General features: G+C 35.7%; 2 protein-coding genes across 6 annotated transcripts; one reads left to right on the top strand and one right to left on the bottom strand.

Moving 5' to 3' along the window:
* Nucleotides 1-738: 738 nt before the first annotated feature.
* LOC132105604 (importin-8-like) lies at nucleotides 739-19,433 on the bottom strand. Of its 5 annotated transcripts, XM_059510846.1 has the most exons (25): nucleotides 19,268-19,433; nucleotides 18,305-18,386; nucleotides 17,998-18,154; nucleotides 17,762-17,920; nucleotides 17,041-17,197; nucleotides 16,863-16,952; nucleotides 16,600-16,694; nucleotides 15,512-15,596; nucleotides 15,291-15,425; nucleotides 15,120-15,219; nucleotides 14,130-14,206; nucleotides 13,742-13,858; nucleotides 13,560-13,649; nucleotides 12,246-12,411; nucleotides 9,443-9,603; nucleotides 9,243-9,368; nucleotides 8,384-8,450; nucleotides 7,870-7,995; nucleotides 7,537-7,634; nucleotides 7,337-7,432; nucleotides 5,557-5,777; nucleotides 4,787-4,992; nucleotides 3,049-3,264; nucleotides 2,153-2,282; nucleotides 739-1,402 (listed from the first exon to the last, which is right to left on the bottom strand). In XM_059510846.1, coding segments are annotated over exons 1-25 (3,042 nt in total). In that variant the 5' UTR covers nucleotides 19,352-19,433; the 3' UTR covers nucleotides 739-1,401. The 5 variants fall into 5 exon arrangements, 3 of the variants coding, with proteins under 3 accessions (XP_059366829.1, XP_059366830.1, XP_059366831.1); XR_009423967.1 differs by lacking the exon at nucleotides 3,049-3,264 and having other exon boundaries at nucleotides 4,779-4,992; nucleotides 8,375-8,450; XM_059510847.1 differs by lacking the exon at nucleotides 3,049-3,264 and having other exon boundaries at nucleotides 8,375-8,450.
* Nucleotides 19,434-20,667: 1,234 nt separating this feature from the next.
* LOC132105603 (KICSTOR subunit 2-like) lies at nucleotides 20,668-25,486 on the top strand. The gene is made up of 3 exons (XM_059510845.1): nucleotides 20,668-21,157; nucleotides 22,363-22,651; nucleotides 24,423-25,486. Exons 1-3 carry the CDS (start codon nucleotides 20,917-20,919, stop codon nucleotides 25,240-25,242), a joined length of 1,350 nt encoding a protein of 449 aa, XP_059366828.1. The 5' UTR covers nucleotides 20,668-20,916; the 3' UTR covers nucleotides 25,243-25,486.

Raw genomic sequence — 25,486 nt, 5'->3', positions numbered from 1 at the left:
ACAGTCAAAACACTTGCAACCAGACTGAACAGCGAAACTGACTGCTGATGGTGCTTTTTTGCACTGTGAAATAATTTTCTTGACAATTAAGCACATTTAAACACCTTCCACCAACTGTCAGTAGCAGATGCAACAAAGAAAAAATAATAAATTATATCATGGTAATATCTGAAGTACTGAATATATAAATATTTTATGTATATTTATAGAATACATTTTTTTGGAACAAAAATGTGAAATAAATAAATAAATAAATAAATAAATAAATATATATATATATAAAATAGAAAAAAAAATACATTTTAAATTTTTAATTCTATAAAATATAATTTCTAGCAAATATAACAATGACATTATATATAAATAAAAATATGGAGAAAAAAACTTACTATATATATATATATATATATATATATATATATATATATATATATATATATAGAAATAAAAACAATTTTCACATATTGCAGTACATTTGTGCAAAATGTGCTTTACTGCTGGAAAATTACATATAAAAATTATAATTGTACTAAAATAGATTTCATTTTCTTAAAATAAAATGTATAATATAATTTCTTCAAGTTCTCCTTTGATTTTGGGATGAAATACGATTCGGTTAAATATGCTAAATAATATGATGCGGAAAATATACACAAATCAATGATTACATGACTGCATAATCGTAAAAAAATAAAAATACATAAATAATAATAATAATAATAAAAAACTGCAAATCAATAGTGTTATATTAACTTTAATGACTTCAGTTAATTCTGAAAACAGACTGTTAGAAAAACAAACTCTGAAACATACAAACATATGACAGCTATAAACATCGTCCTTCTGACATCTAGCCAGTGCACGAAATCAGTTCGGGGAGAAAAATACCTACGTATCTCTGAAGGCACTGACCAACACGACAAATCCCTCCATCTGTGTGTCAGTCTGAAGCTGTGTCCGTCTGTCTCTCTCTCTCTCTCTCTCTCTCTCTCTCTCTCTCTCTCTCTCACCTGCTTGTCTCAACATGTCTCACCTCACTGCCTTGCTCGGGTTTCTTACTGACTCATTGCAAATTACTTATACACACACACACCCATCTGCACACATACACAAACACCCATAATTCTGTACAGATGCACAGACACACACACAGCTTCAGGGAAGGGGTGACCCAGAGTAACCTCTTCGACTTCACTGGTGCCTTTCTGACCAGTTTTGACGATGTCTCAGTATTCCTATTTAGAGTCATGGATCTGAAGAGCTTGCTTTGGGTCCTGGGTTAAAGATCCCATCCATCCTGACCGAGATGTCTCTAGTCTCCAGAGTTTAAGCTGTTTTCGATGTCAGAACTCAAATCCAAATCTAAAGTGTCAGGTATCTCCAACCTGCAACTGGAACATCTCTGCAGAGAGATGAACATTATTTTAAGTGCTTGAAGTAACAACAGCAGTCATCAGACCGATAAATAATGTAATGTGAATGTTTAATGCGCTAGAGTGATGACAAATGCTTTTAAATACTTAATCTGTGTCGCTGAGTAATACGCAAATGTTGCCGTTTTTCAATCATACACATCACTGTTTCGATTAATGTCCCATCCATTTGAGAGGTCAATATCATAAATCATATATAGATGCGAGACTGAAATATATATGCAATATTAATTTAATAGTGCTGTCACTGAATGTTACTTTTATATTGTCACAATAAAATATTTAGAAAATCATCCTTAAAAACGTATCATGGTTTGCACAAAATATTAAGCAGCACAACTGTTTTCAACATTGGTAATGATAAGAAATGTTACTTGAGCAGCAAATTAGAATGAAGGATCCTGTGACACGGAAGACTGAAGAAATGATGCTGAAAATTCTACTTTGCCTCACGGGAATAAATAACATTTTAAAATAGAACACAGTTTAAATTGTAATAATATTTCACAATATTACTCCATTTTTGATCAAATAAATGCAGCCTTGGGAAGCATAAGTGTCTTCCTACAGAAATATTATTAATAATTACCGACCTTAAACTTTAAACAGTAGTGTATACAGAATATTTGTACAAGATAAACATGCTTTCTGTGGAGTCTTAAAGCAGTTAACGCTGATGTGCTGCTTCTAGTTGTTGTGAAGCACTGATCCACACTTACCAGTGTCCCTTGACTCCTGCGCTCCTCCTCTGCTGGGCAAGGTTATAGATCTCCTGCAGTTGTTTCCTCTGTTTTTCGCTTAGAGGTGACGTGAGGGACTGATACCAGCCTGCATCTGAACTCTGAACACCTGCAACAGGAAATGTTTCCAATTACTGGTGCTGCATCAATTTAAGTTGGTGTTTAAATAAATTATTAATATAAAATGTTTTTCTTTTTGCAAAGAAAAAATGATGCATATGATTTTAATGACCATGTTAATTAAGAAACTACACAGAATATTATTAATTTTAAAAATGAATTTGCCAAACTATAGGATCATTTCAAATGAACGAAGTAAAAAAAGATGATTAAAAATTGTGGAAAATGTGTGGAAATGTGAAAATATATCCCACAGATAGATAAATAAATGAATAAAAAATAATTAAACAAACATTGGAGTCATAAAATCACTACTGATATTGAGCAAAGGAAAACTTATTTGACATTTGGGGAGTTGTCCTGCGGTGTGAAGTGCAATACACAATTTTTAATTAAATATTTATAATGAATGCAATTTTCTACGACCAATTTAATTCTGAAAATACATAAAAAAAATGTAGAATTTTAAAAATGTATTTACTACACTTCAAATGAACCAAAAAAATAAAAATTTTAAATGGTAAAACACTTCATAATTTTTTTACCTCAATTCTTGATGTTGACTAAAACGAGTGTATGGACATATTATGCATGGACTACCCTTTTATTTAATATTTATTAATATGAAGCCGATTTTGGACAAACGAGATGTGGGTGGGGCTGTTTTATGCAAATATGGCATAGCGTGACATATAATTTATGTATTATGTAAATGTACATGGGTGGTATATTATGGAGTAAAAAAATGTGCATACGGAGCAGGGAGGCGGTGAAAAACTGATATTCATCCTCTCCGTTGTCATAGTCTAGTGGTGTGCTGTACTCCTCAAATGGGGTCCCCTCCAGACCTTCATCATCCCAGTATTCATTATCGTCCTCATCATCTTCATCGTCATTCCCAGTGGGAGCGCCCGATGACCCAAGGGCCACCCCTTTCTGTGTGACCTCATCCTCATCGCTAGGAATCTCCTCTGGAAAACAGACATGATGAATTTCTTAACCCAGGGTAGTGAGGAGGAGGGGCTTGGTGATGTAGTCTGGATCTTGTTGAAGTAAAGGTCACTACTAAAAATAGACATTTCCAGTGTTTGAATCTCACACTACCGGTCCCAATAGAACAAAGCGAAAAAAGCCCTTGTCGATGATCTACAAGAAACATTTTGGAATGTATAAATTGTTGGTTTTAACATGAAAGAAAAACTACATGCAAATTTGCATATTTTTCATCATAGTATAAATTACACCAAATTACGATTATTAGTTTGTCACAAACCAAAGTAAACACTGGAAGAAACAAAGGTGGTAAAAGAAGATAATTTGAAGAATGTTGGTAACCAAACAGTTGCAGGTAGCCATCGATTTCCATAGCACTTTTTTTCCCTTACTATATAAGCCAAGGGCTACCGTCAACTTCTTGTTTGCTAACATTCTTCAAAATATCATCTTTTATGTTAGAAATGAAGTGTGAATGATGACTAAACTTTTTTTATTTGAATCTAAATTGCTCCATCATTTGTTCACCCCTAAGTTACTCCAAATTGCTGAACACAAAAGAAGGTATTTTGAAGAATGTGGGCAACCGAGCAGTTTCTGCTCCCCACTGAATTCCACAGTGGTTTTGTTCTATACTTTACTAAGTCAATGGGGACCAGAAACTGCTCGGTTGCCAACATTTTTCAAAACATCTTTTGTGTACAGCAGAATAAAGACATTCACACAGGTGTGGAACAACTTGAGAATGAGTAAATGATGACAAAAGTTTAATTTTGAGGTAAACTATCCCTCCTAATAAACCTCTCACTTAATTTGGTAAGATTTATACTTAAATGCAATACTGCATAGTTGCCTCTTCAACCCAGACACTGAGAGCCTATTGGATCATGAAGGGTCGTGAATATCGGTTTAATTCATCAGAGTCAAGTGCTCGAAGCCCAAAGGTTCAGAATCATGTTAAACTAACATGCACAAGTCGTTCCTCCATTCCCCATGTCTCCGGGGTCCTGTTAGAGCAATGCAATCAGTTCTCAGTCGTCCGTAAACCCTGATGACTAAAGACCAACCTGAAGCTATATATGCCAGAAATAGTACTTCCTGAGCAGGGACTAAGTTTACCTGAGGTGAAGTGAGACAAGGACTTGATGAAACTGTGAGATTAATATAACTATACAGACCACCAAACAACAGCAACAACAAACACTGGACTCCGCAGGTCACGAAATACATAATTATATTCTATTTGCTGTGTTCTTCTGTTAAAGCAGCTATTTTATACATAATTAAAAGTAATTTGTTACACTAGTCAAGGTTTTTTGCAACAAAACATCTCCTGACTCTCCTGTGACCCTTGTTTAATTAGAGCAATTGCTATGGTACCTCTAAAGGTTCTATATATGTAAATGAGGTCATTTACATATGGAAGTCTTAAAGGTACAGACAGTAAACACTCTGCAAGTGAAATGCTTAAAAACGTCTCTCAGTCACACACAATCTCACCATTCTCTTCCTCCTCTGTGCCTTGAGCTCTGGCGAGCTGCTCCGGTTTGTTGAGCTCTCGGGACGCATAGATGTGCTTTAAACCCAGGAAGAGGAGAAGGATAGAGGGAACGATCTGACCTGCAACTTCCTCCAGGACTGCAGGGCGGCTGGGCAGCTCCATCAAAACACTCAGCCCAATGATGCACATCTTACGATCATGTAGTCTGTGGTAGACAACAATAAGCAACAACAAGCAATCATACACTTTAATTAAATATGTAGTTTGATCAAATATCATTTGATGAATATAGTTCATTTAAAGGGAAGTAAAGATTTCTAAGCGAACTAAAAGGATGGCAGTGACACCCACTAACCAGAATTGGCAAACAATCAATCAGAATGCAAAAATGAGTGTGAATCAGAATTGAATTGTAATCTGAATTGAAATGTTTCTGGGAGTACTCCACACATACTGAGTGTTAATATGTTTAGAATTCATAACTAAAAAGATGGCAGTCATTATTTCAAACTATATATCCAGTAGTTATAGAATTCTATTTCCTCAAATTCAAAATTCAAATTCAGTACCACAATTGAAATTCCGGAATTTAACAGAAATTTTAAACCATTCCAAATTTAGATTAAAACAGTGTACATCCCTGTCAAGAACAGCTGCCATATGAGCATAAATACAGATAAATGTGTTTCATCTAAATCAATCTCTGTTAATAAAGTGCATGTGACCTTCTGAACCATATGTAAGGCATTTCCTGTGCAAGCAGCCTTACCCTAAGAAGAGCTCGGTGTCGTTCATCCATTGGTTGATGAACTGCGCTGTGATTGGCTCTGGGCTGTGTGGGAAGCGGATGTTCTCCAGTGTGTGTATCAGTAGAGTGGGGCTGTAGTACAGAGCTGCGATCACCACCTGTAGACACATGGTGCGGAGCTCGCTGGTCTTCACACCTCGCGTTAACCGCTCCAACACGGCCTCCACAAACAAAGGGATACACTAATAAACACACAAAGGCACCAGATTTGATGTTACATCAATGTGCACATTTGATATAGCTCATTAAACCAGTAATACACACCATTAATCAATTAAACCATACTGATCATGGCTATTATAGTTTCTTTAAACTAAAACCATTTAAAACATTTCTGGTTATTGAAATGAAAACAATACATATATAAAATAGTTAAAGCACTAAAATTATTAACTATAAATTAATAAACCACAACTGAACAAGAACTGAAACATATTAAATATAATATAAAATGAACTAAACTGTTTAATTAAGAAATATATTTTTATTTACTTTAAAACGACACAAAAAGTCATAAAAAAAAAAAAAAAGTCATAAAAAAAAAAAAATTATAATATATAATAATAATATTATAATAATATTATATATATATAAACATTACTATTTTTAATGTTTTTGAAAGAAGTTTCTTCTGCTCATCAAGCTTGCATTTATTTGATCAAAAATACAGAAAAAACAGTAATATTGTGAAATATAATTACAACTTAAAATAATAGTTTTCTATTTGAATATACTTTAAAAAAATAATTTATTTCTGTGAAGCAAAGCTGAATTTTCAGCATCATTACTCCAGCCTTCAGTGTCACATGTAACATCCAGTCTATCACATGATCATTTAGAAATCATTCTAATATTCTGATTTATTATGAGTGTTGGAAACAGTTCTGCTGTCTAATATATTTGATGAATAAAAGGTTAAAAAGAACTGCATTTATTCACAATAAAAAAAATTCTAATAATATATATTCTAATAATATATTTTCTTTATTTACGTTTTATCAATTTAATACATCCTTGCTGAATAAAAGTATTGATTTTATTAAAAAAAAAGAAAGAAAGAAAAATTACTGACCAGTAGTGTATATTGTTATTACAAAATATTTATATTTTAAAAACATAGCTTCTTCTTTTTTTTTTTTTACTTTTTATTCATCAAAGTATCCTAAAAAAGTATCACATGTTCTGAAAAAATATTAAGCAGCAGAACTGTTTCCAACTTTGATAATGAATCATCATATTAGAATGATTTCTAAAGGATCATGTGATAATGATCCTAAAAATTCAGCTTTGCATCACAGAAATAAATGATAATTTAAAGTATAATACATTTAAAAACAATTATTTTAAATTGTAATAATATATCACAATATTACATTTGTTTTCTGTATTTTTAATCAAATAAATGCAGGCTTGATGAGCAGAAGAAACTTCTTTCAAAAACATTAAAAATAGTAATGTTTCCAAACTTTTGGTCTGTACTGTATGTATATATATATATATATATATATATATATATATATATATATATAGAGAGAGAGAGAGAGAGAGAGAGAGAGAAGAAACAGGGACATAGAAACTAATACAAAAATAAAATAGTAAAAAAAAAAAATATTGAAGAATTGAAAATTCTAATTTCAAATATTAATAAAACTAAAATAGTATATATATAAAAAGAACACACACACAAAAATAACATTTTTAACATCAACAAGTTACATGTCAACCTCCACAAACAACTTACCTGGTCAATACCACGTCCACGACACTGTAATATAATAACCTCTAAAAGTTTGGCAGCATGGCATTCTGGGTCTTCCCCAGCATTACTAGTTAGGACCTGGGGGATGAGAGGTCAAAAGTTCAAATGTCGAATGCATATGGAAGAATGACATAAATACCCTTTAAATTGAATAATGTAATAGAGGAAATGCATAATGAGACCTTTTTGCACATGGTGTAAATGACCTCCAGGTATTTGGGGTCTGACAGCAGTATATTTGTGTCCACAGTAACATAATTGTGCAAGAGGGGCATCATATCTGCATCAACAAGGAGATAAATCACATCATTAACCAAGTTCTCAATATCACCACAATCATTTTCAAATAACTCACGTAAATTCGCACATCCATCATCTTAATGACACTTTCAACCTCGTTCAATCATGACATGATTTATAGTTTAAGGTGGAGTGGAGAGATCAAGTCTGAGCTTGGCTCTTGGCTGTGTTTTACACCACAGGTGAAGTATCGGAGCTACATGTGTGTCTGAGACCTGTGAAGTAGTCAAAGCAGTCGTGCTGGAAGACGTTGTACAGGACCCCCAACAGCTGCCACATCTGAGGGGAGATGGAATAACAGGTGAGTCCAAACGCCAGCGACAAGACCTCCTCATAAAACTCTGAAAAAGACAGAGAGAATGTGACCGATCGCTTCTGAAACAGAGACATTATGTTTTGAGGACAGTCAAAACGATATATATTTTGCAGTATTAAAAATGATTGATATTGAAATTTTAATTCCAAGCTCCACCAAGTGGTCAAATGGTGCATTTTTAAGCGGTGTTCAAACTGACAGCTTCAGAAGGTAACCATATCTCTTCTGTTTTCACTCCCATCATATCACTGTATTTATCACTGTAAATGTGCTTTAAAAATCATAATGGGGATGTCTTAAAAAAAAAATTATGTTATTAATGAAATGTCACTAAAACGTTTTATATTAATGCAAAAATCCATTAAAAAAAATCATCTTGAAGTCGAAAAAAGTGTCACACACACCTGCCATACCTATGATGGGTTTCTGCAGAATAAGACCGATCACCTGCAGGCATATTCCCTCCAGCTGTTGACTGATCTAAGATTGATAGAAATAGAGAAAGAAGGGAAATATATCAACCTCATTTCTGTTTTCAGAAATATCACAACATGTTCAAACTAAGTTTGATGCAATTTAAAGACATCTTTCACCCAAACATGATCATTCTCATTTGCGAACAAATCATTCAGACCAGTTTTGTGAACTGGATAAACTTACTCAATTTTGACATGAGTCAAAAGAACTATTTGTTCATGAATCTGACATTTCAGTCCGCTCCTTGTACAAAGTTAGTGCATGACTTAAAAAAAACTAAAAAACTTGGAATTAATCCAAGTGTATGATTTATAAAAACATGGAAAAAATGCAGTTCATTCACTTTCATTATATGGAAACAAACAGCAAGGATATTTTTTCATATTAATATTATATTTTTATTCAAGAGTATATAATAATTTTTGCATAATTCTGAAATACGTGCAACAATTTTATTTAAAAGAAAGATTCCATCAAAAATGAATCCAATGCACAACTGACTTTTTTTGGAATACTTAAAGGCACTCTGGAGCCTCAACAAAACGATAATAATAATTCAAAAATAAAATAAAATATTTTTGCAAGCTGATATACCAGCAATGAATATTATCATTTAAAATTTTAAGATTTTTAACCTTAACATTTTAAATGTTATCATGTTGACTAATTAAATATATCAATCAGTCCATGCTGAATAAAAGGATACATTTACTTCCCAAATATATCGGAAAATATAAATAAATATATATCGTTTTCTTCTCATGCTAAAAACTCATGAAAAAGGCATGTCCAAACCTCTTTTCGGTCCCCCATGATTGTAAGGATAGTGTCTATGGTGCTGAGGATACCCAGAGCCATCTCAGACTTATATTCACTTTCCTCGTATTCTTCACTCTGGATAATCTTGCTGAAGATCTCCGCCTGTGCACAAAAACCTCATTTAGCATGAAACCGTCTCCTTACTGAATGCTAAACTGAGAAGACGAGTACAGTACCAGGTTCTGCGTCATATCCACCGCAATGACGGCCACTTCCTCGCTGTATTCACAGATCATCTTCTGAATGACGCTGGTGAGTTCATCGTTCTCCGTTTCTTTGATGATGTGCAGCAGCTCCTGCATCACAGGCTTGATGAAGGGCCGGATGTAGACCTTAGCTGCACTCACACAATACACAAAAGGCAGAAAGAGGGAAGAATTATGCAAGTACTGGACAGGCAGACAGCAGACTTCGATTTAAATAGGTTAATCCAATTGTTTCTTAAACCAATTACAGAGAGTCAACTAATTTAATTTAGCAAAATTAATTTGCGGCATATTAAGTGCATTAGTGTTCTGCATTTTGTTCTCAAATGGAAGCAGGCGTATTTATTTTCCTTCTGTTTGCATCTTGATAAGCCTACATACTTTTATTTTAAGCTTCTCATTCTGTGGGTTAATCAATAACACTGTCCAGAAATGACCTTAAACACCCTAGAAACTACATTTAAATGCCCTAGGAATCCAGTTAAAGCGACTACCCTGAAAGGCTCCAGCAGAATCTACAGCAGCAACATAATAGCAGAACACACCAGCAAAATTCTGCTATTCATTTCTGACCTTTATGTCGTTCCAAAACCTTCGTTCTTCTTCGGAACACAAATTAAGATATTTTGATGAAATCCGAGAGCTTTCTGACCCTCCATTTATTTGAAGTCAATGAATCACTTCTTAAGACAGGCACTTGCTGCCACCTACTGGCGATTTTAGTGTCATGTTTATTTATCCATGACGAGCCTCTTTTAGTGCTGGGCAGTTTGACCAAAAATTCATGTTTTTTTTTTTTCAAAATTATGCCGGTTTTCCGGTTTATGACGTTTTTTTTTTCATGCATCATCAGGTGTACAATGCATTTTCTGCTGGTTGATATTCCAAGACGTGCTTGCGGCTAAGGTGCTGGAGCAAATTGCTCGTGTTGCCACCTTTGGCGACAATTTTAGCCCAACAGCACTTGCATACAATCAATGTTTGGTCGACGTCGGATTTTTGGAAACCAAAAAACCTCCAAACAACAGACCCAGCTCCTCTTTTTGGGTTTAAAGCCTGTTTCACACATACTCCGTCTGCAGTGCATATGCAGTCCGCAGCACGGACTCATTGTGCTTTCACACGGGACGCGTTTGCAGTCCGCTACTGATCCGCATTGGTTTAGTCCACAAACACAACATTTGTTCATTGTTTTGATTTCATATCATGTAAAAAAAATGCTCTCATGCCTTTTGCATTTAAATCTTTATCACAAGCAATCCCACTGGTCTTAATGAACTTTGTTTTTCTGCTTCCATAAAAGTGAACATATATATTGTTTTCCTTGTTTATCTAAAAGTGCTCTTTTTCTTGTTTTAAACCTAGCCAAAAACCCATGTCTTGCGTGTGAAACACAGTAGGCTTTAATTCGTTTACATTTATTGTAAAATGACTGCGTTTCCATGTCAATCCATGTTCATTTTTCCCACGAACAATGTGCTTTCACTTTAATTCAATAAATGCGCCTGCAGCACAGCAAAAATAGAGTCAGTATGTTAACAATCGCTCCACTGCTGCAGACGCACCGCTCCTTAAACGCACTGACGGACCTCTACCTTGTGCAGCTGGAATCCGTTAATATGAACTGCAGACAGACTAGGTGTAAAACAGGCGTAACGTTTACCCTCTCCAAGCAGGGGGGCAGGGTTTCATAGTTTATTGAAGCATTGGCTAGCGGACCCCCACCTGCTGTTAGCATTCCATTGACTCCCATTCATTTTGGCGTCACTTTGACAGCTAATAACTTTACATCTGAGGCGTTTAAAGACTCCATTTGTCCATAAATTATTTCTAAAGAAACACGAACATGTATAAAGGCTCCATTACCTTGTATTTTACGTTATGGTCCCGTAGAAGCAGTTTTTGTAAAAAAATAGGTTAACGATTGCGTCATAACCAGCGACTCTCTGTCGCACAGTAGAGAAATTACCGTACGGACAGGAGGAGAAGCTCGCAGACAATCTTTTACTGTCTATGAGGCTATCGGGGGGACGTGGAGGCATAAAGTCAAGGGAGATAATTAATCAGAATACTTAACAAAATTTGCTACTGTTCACGCTCGCCTTCTCTGGAAGATTCAGTGGTGATTCAGATTTCTCTTGGCACAGCGATTGGAAGACTTACAGGTTGCTCACGTGACATCTACGTCATCAAACTCAGTTTGAGTCTGCGCAGTACGCTCGACCCCCAGGAAGTGTGTGCTTCTAATTGACTTCACTTGTCTCCGTTGAATCCAATTGGGTTGCTGTGTCCATTTTTTTTTATGTATATAAAGGGTTCGTCTGAAACAGTGTCGCGCAGCATAATGTTCGTTCCGAATGTTGAGTAATTAAATACGGTATGGTGGTATATTAAAAATTAACATCGTAATGTAAATATACACCGGTTTTCGGTATGAACTGGTATACCGCCCAGCACTAAGATCCCGAATAGTATTGAGATATAATTTTTTGTCAATATAGCAAAGTTTTAGCAACACCCTAACAACCAGTCCACAGACCGTCGCAACTACTTAAAAGCCACTTAGCAACACCATAGCAGCAACCTCGCAAACTACATTCCTCAGAACTTCACCTCACTCCATAAACAGAAGTATTCAACTAAAAATGTGTATAACCAATTTAAACTTCCAGTCAAGGCCTCACCGAAACAACATTCAAAGACTGAGTTGTAGTACTTTTCCAGTTTCAAAGTGTTTCCCTTTCAGTGTGTGTGCGTGTGTGTGAGATCAGACCTTGCTCCTGATTCCTGATGAGAGTCTGCAGTGCAAAGGCTGCTTCCACTTTGACAGGCATCTCCTTGTCATCCACTAGGTTCTGTTTGACCAGCTCCAAAGCGTTCTTCAGGACCAGCTCATTATGGAAACTCAAAGGACTGAACGAGTGCAGCACCCAGCACGACTGTGCACACACACACACACACACACACACACACACACACACACACACACACACACACACACACACACACACACACCACAGAAAGACCAGAATCATGCCACCATGGAAACCAGTGATGCTTTGAAGGACTCTCGACAGATGCAGTTTTGATAGCAAAAGCTCTGTGCAAAATATCCTTTCAAATTCAACTACTCGTGGGTTGTTAGAGCAAATAGTTTGTCATGCCCACCAGAAATGGACTATAGACTAGGAGCACAGAACATTAATAGGGTAAAAGACAGATAGCCAACAAATAACCATGACTTAATGGTTACTTAAATTGCTGAAAACTGTTTAAATTGCTGAAAACTGTTATAGTCCCAACAAAAAAAGAGACAAAGTATGCATTTTAACAGCATTTCACAGGCCATTTGAAATTTGACAGTAATTGTCCTGAAATTTATTGTTGGAGATTTTGTAAAGAACGCGGTGCTCTGATGGCTTAAACAGCGGCGCTTTAGTGGACTGAATTTGGAGACAATTGTCTGAAATGCTTTTATTGTGCTGACAGTCTAATAATTAGTAATCAAGCCAAAAACGCTTTCTGAAAAGATCTTAACATTTTATTTAAGAAGACTTTAAATGTAAAGAAAAACTCAATAACTGACTAATTTGCTGTTCGGATGATAAGTTGACTATCCTGACTAAATCCTATCCGAAAACTATAAAATTTTTTAAAAATATATTAATTGAAATAAAATACTTAAAATAAAATATGAAATAAAATATTCAATGAAATAAAATAAGTTAAACAACAATTTAAGAACTAAAACTATAAAATAAAACTAAAACAAAAAAACTGAAAAATTAAAACCATTTAGAAAAAATAAAATAAAACAATAAATTTCAAAAGTACATAACAAAAGAAATTATCAAAAATATATTTAATGTTTTTAAATAGCAATAAAACTAATCAAAGTATATAAATAAAATAAAAAACACGAATCCCTACTGAATAGTTATACAGTAAGCCATGTGAGAATAAAGGGTTTTTATTTTTCACCATATTTTCAAGTGCTTTGGCGTTATGAGGTTTTTTTGATGAGTTATACAGTAACATTTAATAATGTCATCTGGGAGTTAACGGTTGGCAGTAAACACTCACTCACCCGGGCCCTTAAGTAGCCCAGATTAGAGTTGATCAGAGGAAACACATAGTTTTGTAACATGAGCTCCGTCTGGTCCCTGTACACCCGGTTCTGCAGAAAGATAAGCACATGCAGGAACACTAATGCAGAAAGCACGTAATTAAACTGGGAGCACAGAGAAGATCTTGCTAATTAAATCGAACCTTTATCAATTGTAGAGCCAAGGCACCGATCATATACAGCGCCCCGTACTTCCTGCGGGGGTCAGCGTTGGGATCCATGAGGATCTGATGGCAAAACTCCATCATCTGAGGCAAGACCTGAGAAGGACATCAAAAATAACGAGTGCACAAACCCACAAGCGATGACAGAACCCATTTACCCCCTAAAATGTGGAAAATGTACCTGTAAAAAACAGCACCTGCAATGAAATACAATGGTTATGTCACTCTAAATCCTTCCCTTGAAAGCTTCTTCCCTCCAGTATCTCTAGCAAGTAATTCTGATCAGATCTGAGTCTGGAGTGTTTCATTGGAATGTAACTGTAAACAAGAGCTCTGGAGTTAAAGAGCGGTCTGAGGGTGGACTCACCTCCTTCCTCTTCCTGGATGCTGTACGCAATAGAGTCTGAGCGGCCGTGGTGGGAGACACATGATCATCATACTTATCTACAGCAGAATACACACACACAGGCAACCACAGAGATCAGCCAATCAGATCACTACACAATCAAAAACAACAGCTTCTATTCCTGAATTCACTGAGAGAGGAAATGAACCCCAGAGTTGCGAAACAAACAGAAACCCTGAAATGAGTGCGATGATGTTGTCTTTAATCAACTTTAACGACCAAAAAAGGAGAGAAAAGCTAGTTGAAAAAAAGTATTAAAATACTACAGAAATAAATACATTAAAAACTATAAAATAAATAAATAATTATGCATTTAGAAAATAAACAGCATTTATTTTCCGAGTCATTAATATATTATGCATAGATACTTTTGAGTTATGACGAAAAAAATAAAAAAAATTGACTGCAAATTTGAAAACTAAATGTGGCGAGTGGGGCGGGGCCGAGGGACGTGGGAACAAGGAGGGAGGCCGGCAATGATTGGGAAATCAGTGACACCTGCGACCCACTGCCGGTCTCGAGTCCCACGTAGGAGATGGAAGGATATAAAACTGGAGCGACGACAGTGAAGGACGAGAGAGGACCAGGCCTGGGCTTTTAGTTGTGTTTTGATTTTTATTTGAGCGCATCAGTCATCCGTGAGGGGCTGGTGCGCTGTTTTGTGTTTATTTTGATTTTTAAAGTGTTATTTGATTGTCCGCCGGTTCCCGCCTCCTTCTTCCCGATGACTAGGAAGTCTTTAATTCATTACACTAAATTTCCCAGCTGGAATGTAATAATGCTAGAGATTTTTAAATCAGAAAACATCTTCCTTTTTACACCCTCTCCTATTCATAAATTGGACAATATGAGAAACTAGTGCAATGACACAATCTTTAAAGAACTTAATGGCAACAAAAGCACATTGAGTTACAAAGAGATAAGGTCAAAAAAATAATAAAGCTCACTGACTAAATTTAATGCGGATGTACTCATATGGATCTTCCTGCCATAGTCTTTCATCTTCATCTTTATAGCACATCAGAGGAAACACCACCTCCTGAGTTATAGTCTGCAGAGACAGAGATATTACGCTGTATGGAAGACATCATTTATATGAAGTCATGTGACGCTGGTTCCCACCTGCATGTGCGGTTTCATCTGTCTCCATGTGAGCGAGTGCGAGACGCACTGAGTCATGTAGCTCAGTGCCTGCTGGAGGACACGAGGACTCACGTACTGTCTCTGTCTGTGCTGCTCCATCACTTTCAACAAGACCTGCAAGAAAAACAGCAGCTCGATCTTATAGATAACATGGAAAAACAATCACTGTACAATGGGACTACATACAATGTCTCTCAGACCTGCTGGATTCCTACAGCATATGTCTTCAAGAAAAAGTCAGCAAACTCGACATATTCCTTCGACACATTTCCTGGACTGCTATATCTGACAACAGAAAATCAGCACAATTCAATTAATATAATGTAACATAACGTAATGTAACATAACATAACGTAACATAATAGTTAGTGAGATTATACCAAATCTACCACTAATACACAAATGTATTATACAACAATATAATTCTAAGTAACCGAATACAAAGTTTTTGTGATCCAAATATCAAAGAATATAACAAAATATAATATACAAAAATATAATACACAGAAATATACTACTACTACTACTAATATATAAATAATAATAGAATTATTTGAATATTACATTAATAGTATATGCATTATGCAATAATAATATTCAGTTATTGTGACAAGAAATACAATAAAAATGCTAACTATATTTAAAGAATACATATTGTACAAAAAAAGTTGTTTTGATTTTAAAATTAATGTAAATAATCATCCAAAATATACAATAATTATATAAGAAATAATAATATAATACAAGACATTATGATTATACAAAATGCATGGCTAAAACACAGAATATTATATTTTGCCAAACAATACAATTAATGTACAAAATGTACTAATATTAGAAGTTATTGTGATCACACAAAATATACCACTAATAGAAAAAATACACATAAATATACTACTACTAATAATAATAGTAACTGAAATATTCAAAAAAATAATAGTATTATTTGAATATTAAATTAATGATATAATAATAATAATAATAATATAAATAAATAAAAATAAAATTAATGGTAAATAAAAAATAAATTATGTTGATAATTTAAAATAAACATACAAAATATAGAAACATAAAATGTTATACACAAATTATTTTGATTTAAAAACTTAATGTAAATAATCTTCCAAAAATTATCAATTAATATATAAGAAATATAATATAATATAATTGCATTATTTAAATACAAAAACTATATTAATTACTGAGTGCTGCTCTGTTTTTATGTCTGCTATTGTGAGATCAATAAAGTGCCCACAAATGAGGCTTGTGTTCTGGCTTGTTTAATCACCTCTCAAACATTCTCGTGATGATGTGCAGAGCCCATTTCTTGCATTTCCACCAGATCAGTTCCGGTCGATCATCCTCATCAGCTTCCAGAGTTTCCTGAAAATCATTCAGCATAAAGTCATGGAATCATATTTACCAATAATGAATGAATGAGTGAATGAATGATGCATTTATATAGAGCTTTATTGTGCATTGTTGCACACCCAAAGTGCTTTACCAGTGTGCAATAAGACCTTAACTGTAGATAAAGCATCGCAAACTTACTGCAGGGACGTCCCGATCGACAACTGTCCGCAGGATCTCCATCCAGTAGGTCATGACTGTGTTACTGATCAGCTGTAGTGGAAGGGAATACTGCAGACACAAACACAAACAGGGACTTAGCACTGACCTGCTGGGACTAACCTGGTACACAAATGAAAAAAAAAAAATTCAAACACACCTGTACAAGTGCATGGAAGATCTTTAGGATTTGCTTCTGGATCAGAACTGAGATGAAGGTGGCATCAGACAGGAGTTGAGTGATGAGTTGCTGGAGCCGAGGCAAGAAGATCTGCATCGCAGCCAGCAGGGGGTCCCTCTCCTCAGCCTTCTTAAACCTGACCACCACAGAACCATAATGATCAACTTCCATAAAAAAATTTCTATTTAACCTCTCATTTAAAACATAGTTCTGAAAATTTGCTTAACTTCAGGCCAACCGAGTTGAAAATGAGTTTCTTCATCAGAACAGATTTGAAAAAATATAGCATTACATCGCTTGCTCATCAATGCATGCTCTGCAGTAAATGGGTCCCATCAGAATGAGAGCCCAAACTGGTGATATAAACATCACAGTTGCAAAAAAGTTGCGTATTTATAAAACCAAAACCATTATTAATTTTCATTATTATTATTTCAGCTAACATCTATCCATAATATTGCTTTGTACAGTGAAAAAGTAGTCTAATCTGAATAAGGAGAGAAATATGCACAGATCAAAACAGTTTAAAACAAATATGTTGGTAAATTTTGAAGTGAGAGGGCAACAGGGGATGAACTTTTTCAATTGAGGAAGTGTTATTATGGATTATGAACTTGTATTCTAGCTAAAAGCAACAGTTTGCATTTGAAACGTTTCAGTGATGGATTTGGTTCAGTGATGAAACTTGTGGTTCACTCACTCATAGTTTTTGACGAGTTGATAAAGAGCGAGCAGACTCCCGTACCAACTCCCACTGTTCTGTGACTGCAGGTACAGGTTAATTTTGTCCACTACACCCGTCCACCGTCCAGGAAAGTCGTGTTTTATTATGGCACGCAAACATACTGTCAGCTGAGCCCTGCCAACCAACAACAAAAAAAGTCATTTTCAAGTAATAACACCTGCAAAAATCACATACTGGCACAACTGACTCACCTTATGGACTCTGGACAGCGAATAATGGCCTCCACCATGTTTTCTCGGATCTGTCCACGATCGTTTTCATGGATGTTGAAAGGAAATGCCACCTCTCCCAATGTGGGCTCTCTGTCCTGCCAGTACTGACTCACCATGTTCTTCAAGTAGATGGCAGCTAGAGCAAGAACATAATGACTATTTCATCCAATCAGAATGCACATGTCTCAACTCAGTTGAGTCATTCAGATTCACTCAGCTTGATCGATCAGTATTTTCTTAAAGTACAAAAAGCATCAAAACGCTAAAGGATGAGAAAAGCTCTTACCTGCCTGTCGCACAGGAAACTCCACCTGCTCCGAAACAATGATCTGCAACAGAGTTGGAGCGAAGTTGATGATCTTGTAGGACTGAAAAATAAAAACATTTAAAATTCTTTCTTGATTCATGTGTCAGCGTTCTCAGTTTTTTTTTCTTCAGGATCAAGAACAAATGGTGACCCAGTATAGCACCAAAATGTTACATTATCACACAAAATTGTTGGTTTTATGCTACCTGTAGCCAATAACTAGATTTAAAACGATGAAATTTCAATAAATTCTGTCTTTAACAAATATAACAAACAAACAACCAACAGGATGTCAAAACTGAACTGAAATAATGAAACTAATTGAACTAAAAAATAAAAAAAATTAAATTAGTGTGTTAATTTAAAAAACACAGATTTTGTATGCAGCCACATCCGCTCTTCTAAACACACATACGAGTTCATCTGGAAGAGAAATGACTTTATATGGAGTGCTTTGTTTGCACAGAGTGTGGATTGCACTGAATTGCATCAGTGGTCTGTAGCAATGTTTTTTTACATGCAGCAGAATCAGGACACAATGAAAAATGTCACATCACAGTATAACACCTATAAACTCTGTTGAAGTGCACATTACACATTATTCATAGGGGATTTATTGGATTTATTCCCTCTCGGGAATCAAACCTAAACCAGGTCAGATCTTACAGCACAGGAAACAAATATTATTATAATTTAGTCGGTTGTCAGAAGAGAACCGCATCTGCATCTATTGTTGCACACTAATGCATTGCAACTAGTTAGTACAACCATCTAAAGAGTAAACAAAGATAAACTAATGACGCAGACAGAGGGATTGAACATTGCCCTGCCTTATGCATTTAATCAGGCCTTAATTTAGCATATTCACTGAATGCAGTTCTGCTCTCATGGTCAGTGCTTCTGTTTCCTAAAGAAACAAACTTCTCTCGATGGGTCACTGACCTGGTTGAGCTCATTCTCAGCCGCTAGCCTGAGGTTTGGATCTATGGTGCCCTTCAGAGCCTGTATGATTCTATTGGGATCCATTATGCCCGATGCGTTGGATTAATTTGAATAAACTTTGGACTATCGGACAGATGCGCGAACGACCAGAGAGAGATGTATCGGATTTTACAGGCAGCCCTGCCCCAGTCTGCCGTCAAGCGACTGTCATCGTCGCAAAGAACAAAGCCGAAGCGAGACGTTCACGGCAGAAGCTGCCCACGCGAAAAATTAAAGGGACCTCTTTTTAAAACGTGATGGTGATATAAACGCATCTAAATGGTGGCACACAGTTTGTCTCTTAAATCGAAGAGTTGGCCTATGTGTACTGTTCAAATGTATATACATTAATGCATTCTGAATAGTTTTAGAATTATTGACTAAAACAATTGTTTGACAGATTTTTGTTAAATTTTACTACTGATTAAAGAGTCTTCGCAATATAATATTTTTTGAATATATATATATATATATATATATATATATATATATATATATATATATATATATATATATATATATATATTCTCACAGGTTTTTTGGAACCTGTGAGATTTTGTTTAGGATTATTTGATGAATAGAAAGATAAAAAGAACATCACTGATAGTAAATCAACATATTGGAATGATTTCTGAAGGATTATGTAACATTGAAGACTGGAGTATAGGCTGATGAAATATATATATATATATATATATATATATATATATATATATATATATATATATATATATATATATATATATATATATATATATATATATATATTACATACATTTTATCTATATATCTAAATAAAAATAGGCTCAGTATATATGACCCAAAGTAACTAGTAACTAACTACTTGAGTAGATTTTTTATCCGATACTTTTTTACTCTTACTCACGTAACTATTCAGACTAGTACTTTTACTTGAGTAAATATTTCTATAAGTATTTTTTACTTTTACTTCAGTACAGTTTTTGGGTACTCTACCCACTTCTGCTTCTAGAACATAAATCTGAACACTGGATTAAGTCAGTTTTAAAAATCTTGTTTAATTTTTTTACAAATTTTTTTACAGATTAGAGTCAAAGGTTTTTGCAGAAGACATTTCTCATTTTTGTTAATTAGAACAGACAGAAAACAATATATTTTTGTAATTTTGGGGGGGGGAATAAAATGTTGTATTTATAATAGAGCAAATTATATATGAACAAATCCCTCTGTACAAGCCTTCAGGATATAGACAGGAATAAAAATGTAAAGTGTGGTGCTACTGAAGTGGAGATTTAGCTCAGTATCATTCTGAGAAAACGAAAAGGTTTGATCCATTTGAGCATTCTTGTATAGGATGCGCGTTTCGTATATAGTCATATTTGTCTCCTTTGGCTTGCCGTATTGTTGTTATTGAAAAGTGTTATGGTGGCGTCTAGCACTAAGAATGCGCATTTTACCAACAGAAACCCGCTTGAATCTCTTAATTTCGATGGTGTGATTCGTTTTGGTCTTTTCCAGCGATCGCAACTGCCTGGCACAACACAACGGGCGCATCAAACAGTTTTAGCGTCGTTTAATAACGCTGCAGCGTGTATGTACAGCAGCTGTAAGTGTATCTCCTCCGTGTCATCATGAGTGACACACAGCGCGATGATGAGCTGCGGCCGGTTCCTAAAGAGCGAGCCGTGCTCGAGAGTTTCTTTACTCAGCTCGGGATGTTCTGGTTCGACAGGGCGAAGGATTATGTGGAGAAGGAGAAGGACGCGAGTAAGAGCGCGGGGGCCACCTGGACGTCTCTGCTGGCCGCTCTCGCGCACCTCGCCGCCGCGGAGAAAGCCTACCACAACATGACTTTCCTCGGGCAGAAACTAGGTGTGAAACAGTGTTTACAATACTGCATTCTGTCAAAACTTACTGACTGTGGTGCTACCATTTAAAAACCCATTTCCGCCAAACAAGGGGGTTAAAGATTTAGAATAAATTATGACACAATTCAAAATAGTAAATTTGGATTACAGACATCGATATTTTGACAAATAAAAGTCAAATTTATGAAACAATGGAAAAGTTAGAGATGTCATAATTTGAGATTGTCAAAATGTGAGATGTCAGATGGTAATTATGAGATCAATTAAATTATAATATAACAATTATGATTATCAAAATTATGAGAAATTATAAAGGTAAAATTGAGACAACGTCATAATTGTGATATAATAAAAATTAGGAGAGAAAAGGGGTCATAAAAATAATTTAAACATAAAAAAAATTATAGTCAAATGTATGACTCATGATTACAACAAAGCTATACATTTGACAAAACATTTATCATGTTATAATTGACACTTTTTCATAACACAATTCTATCATCTCTCAGATTTGACAAATTTTAATGTCAATACATAATTATTTGTCTTTAAGACTTTCTTATTTTTTTGTCTTAATTTGTCTTAATTTTTCCACTTATCTGAAAGTTCACTGTCGTTATTGTGACTTTGTCATAATACATCATTTTAATTATGTTTAATGTGATTTGTCACAATAGACATAGTATCTCATAAAACCTTTTTTTAATGTAAAACTTGATTTACCTGAGCATGAATTTTTTTTTATTACCTTTTTTTCCCACAGGTATTAAATGGTAGCACTTTGTGATTATGCTAGTAATTCAGTAACATTATGGTAAGATGATGTGTTTGGACTTGTGTCAGGATAATAGTATACTTTTTTGATGTGCCATAATAATACCATGGCTTTTTTGCGGGAAAAAAAGCGTATTACCATATTATATGTACCATGGTTATATCTGTCAAATATGGCAAAAACGTGGTATTACCCTGGTCCAAGTCAAAAAATAAATTAAAAAAAAAAACACCTATTTTTTATTTATTTATTTTTTTACAGTGAATGACAGGGTAATATAATTTAAATACAGCAGATGGCGCCATGTGGTCATACATAATGCATCTCCATCTGTGTGTTCTGTTACTGAAGTCATTTTCAGGCTGAATCACTAGAGGTGCCTCCTGCATTGTATTGTTTTGATGCCATTACATTAATGTATGTGTGTCATGCAGGTGGTCAGTCATTTTTCATCCGCAAGGATTCCATCAGAACCATCTATACATCCCTGAACAACGAACTGAGGAAGGTGGTCTCCATGGGCCGCCACACATCCGGAGGCTCCACTCCCAACCTGGAGGATCTCCTGCCCCATTTGTCCGAGCAGCTGTGTCATTTCACGCAGGCCAGGATGGAGATCGCAGACTTCTACGAGAAGATGCATTCTCTGGGCAGCCAGAAGACTGTGAACTCTGAAGAGCTCGTGAGCACTCTGGAGAGCATTCTGCAGAAGTACAGCTCCAGGTGAGAAACACAGGTGGCATGTGCAAACTAAATAACACTAAATCGTGTTATAGTGAGAGGGAACGTGATGCATGATAAAGCAGCATGTGAGGCCAGCACCTGACTGCTCAAGGTGAACTCTACACTTAACTAAAGGAAGAGAGAGAGATGGAAGGAAGGGAGGATGCCAAACGTTGAGTCATCTCACAAATGTTATCTGATCAATTAATCAGTCAGCCAAGTGCTCAGGAGAGATTTGGTCTTTGGCAGCAGTGTGACTCTGCAGAGGTTGACCTTGAGAAATCAGCGGTGAATTCGATCAAATGTCTGCCGGCCTACAAAGAAAATGCTTTGAATGTGAATTTTTGTGTTGCAAAAATCTTTATTTCCAAACCGGTTTCCTCAAACACTCCCCTTCTTCCATTGTGTGGTTAAACAGGTAGCCCCGCCCCTAAACTCTCCCTATTGGTTGTTGTGTGAAGATATTCTGGTAGCGCCAGGGTTCTCTCCAATATATTACTCCCATAGAAAGTACTCCTCTGTTAGCCTTTTTTATGAAGTAGCTGACTTTTCTTTCTCTCTCTGTCATTTCCTCGTGCTCTCTTTCCGGCTGCCTGCTAAGACGTGTAATTAATGATCAGTCAGGGGTGAAGAGTTTTCACGCTGCTGCTGCTGAATGCAGGAGATGTAATGAGTTCTATGCCGCCCTGCAGTATTCATGACTTTCTCCAAAGAGAACAAGCTGGTGCGGCAGTGCTCGCTCAAACACAAACGGGACACACAGATTGGAGGATTACAGAGATGGTGACAGTCGTCCACCTTCTTACATCGTCTCATATTGATATCAGAGTTCCATTTCATGTAGGGCTGCGTTATGTTGAAAAAACTTATTGCAATATTTCCTTTTTCTGAAATATATAGTGATATAAAATAAAAAAAAAATAAAAAATTAAGAAATTTCCTCAAGATGATTTTAATAGCTTTATTTGGAAGAAAAAATTATTTGAGAATAAGTTGGTTGATTTTGCTCAGTTGTGCATCTGCATTTAAAAGGATTGTACAAATCTGAAAAAAATACATTTTGGTTACTTTGTACAAGAACCAACTTTTTCCTTTTTTTTTTTTTGTACAAGAACAAACTCTTTCCACAACCATAAAGAAAACAGAATAAAAAATAAAAAATTTTTTTAAAATAATTTTCCACTTTGACCCACTTAATATGACTATAAAAAATAATGATTTTTAATGTGATTATTATTGCATTAAAATACTACAATAAAATGTATTTGATAGTTAAAATAAATGGAGCTGAAACACAAAATCATGGGCTCAGAGCTCACTTTGTTTTCCACTGTAAAAAAACAAAAACAAATTGGTGTAGAATATACTTTTGTAGTGAATATACTTTGTAGTGAATTTTATAAATAATTAACGAAATGACAAATAACACTTTTAGAGTAATTAATTAATTTAGGAATTAATCCTAACATTTTGAAGTTGAAATACTAATACACAATTTTCTTGTAAACATACTTGAATAATTTGTTTTAACTACTAATTAGAAAAATAAATCTTAAAAAGAATTAAATAATCCAGTAGTGTGTAGATGAAAAATAAATATATTTTTCAATGACTGAAAAATAATTTAAATAAAAATCATTTTGTACAGCGTGTAAATAAGCACAGTGACATGCTTCACTTTGAAATCTGCAGCCCATTAGATAATTAACCTTTGTGATTTGACTATTGCATTAAACCATATCGATATATTGTGGCATTTGGCTTCTTTTAGATTCCACCATCCGATCCTGAGCCGTCTCGAGAGCAGCTTCCAGGTGGAGGTGGACGTGTTGACGCAGCTGCTGCGATGCCAGGCGCAGATCTCCGAGTGGCATTTCCTGCCGTCTCTGCTCAACCTGCACGGCGCCCATTCCAAACTTCAGGCGTGGGGTCAGGTGTTCGAACGGCAACGAGAAACCAGGAAACACCTCTTCGGAGGCCAATCCCAGAAGGCCGTGCAGCCACCACACCTCTACCTGTGGTTCCAGCGCCTTCAAGCGACACTCCTAGCCAAGTTCAGCTTCTACTTCCACGAGGCTCTGAGCCGCCAAACGTCGCAGTCCGAAATGAAAACCCTGACGGCTCGGACCTCCCTAGATTACTTCGGCAAGATCTCGGGCTTCATTCGCAAGCACGACGCTTCCAACGTCTCCTTGGTCTTCGACAACCGTGGCTCAGAGAGCTTCCAGGGTCATGGATACCATCATCCGCACTCCTACCGTGAAGCTCCCAAAGGCGTGGACCAGTTTCCGGCTGTCGTGTCTCTTCCCGGCGGAGAAAGGCCAGTCACACATTGGCCCAATGTCATCATGATCATGAGCGACCGCTCCACGGAACTCAACGCTCTGGATAAGGTGGTCCACTTTTATGACGATAAAGTCCAGAGCACCTACTTCCTCACACGGCCTGAACCGCACTTCACCGTAGTGGTGATCTTCGACGGGAGGAAGTCAGAGAGGGACTCGAACATCGTGCCATTCCTGCAGGAGCTGACGGGATCCCTGAGGAACACCAAACCCTTCACCACACTCAAACCAGGCTCCAAGGGCTGAACTACTACTTAATTATCAATATAGACTCATTTCACCCTAAATGTAGTTTATTTTAAAAGGATGTTTACCTCGATATCAGTTGCTGACGCTCTTTTATTTACTGCGCTGCTGAAATTCTTGATGAATGTAATCGGTTTTATCCTTTTCCCTTGGAAATGACTATTAAAGAGGTCCAAAAGCTTCATGATTCAAACACTTTCAGACCAAAGACGAATATCACAGCTGTGGCTGCTTTGTCTCGTTT

The sequence above is a fragment of the Carassius carassius genome, chromosome 26 (genome assembly GCF_963082965.1).
Source record: "Carassius carassius chromosome 26, fCarCar2.1, whole genome shotgun sequence".
NCBI lineage: Eukaryota > Metazoa > Chordata > Actinopteri > Cypriniformes > Cyprinidae > Carassius > Carassius carassius.
This window is presented reverse-complemented; position numbering and strand designations above follow the sequence as displayed.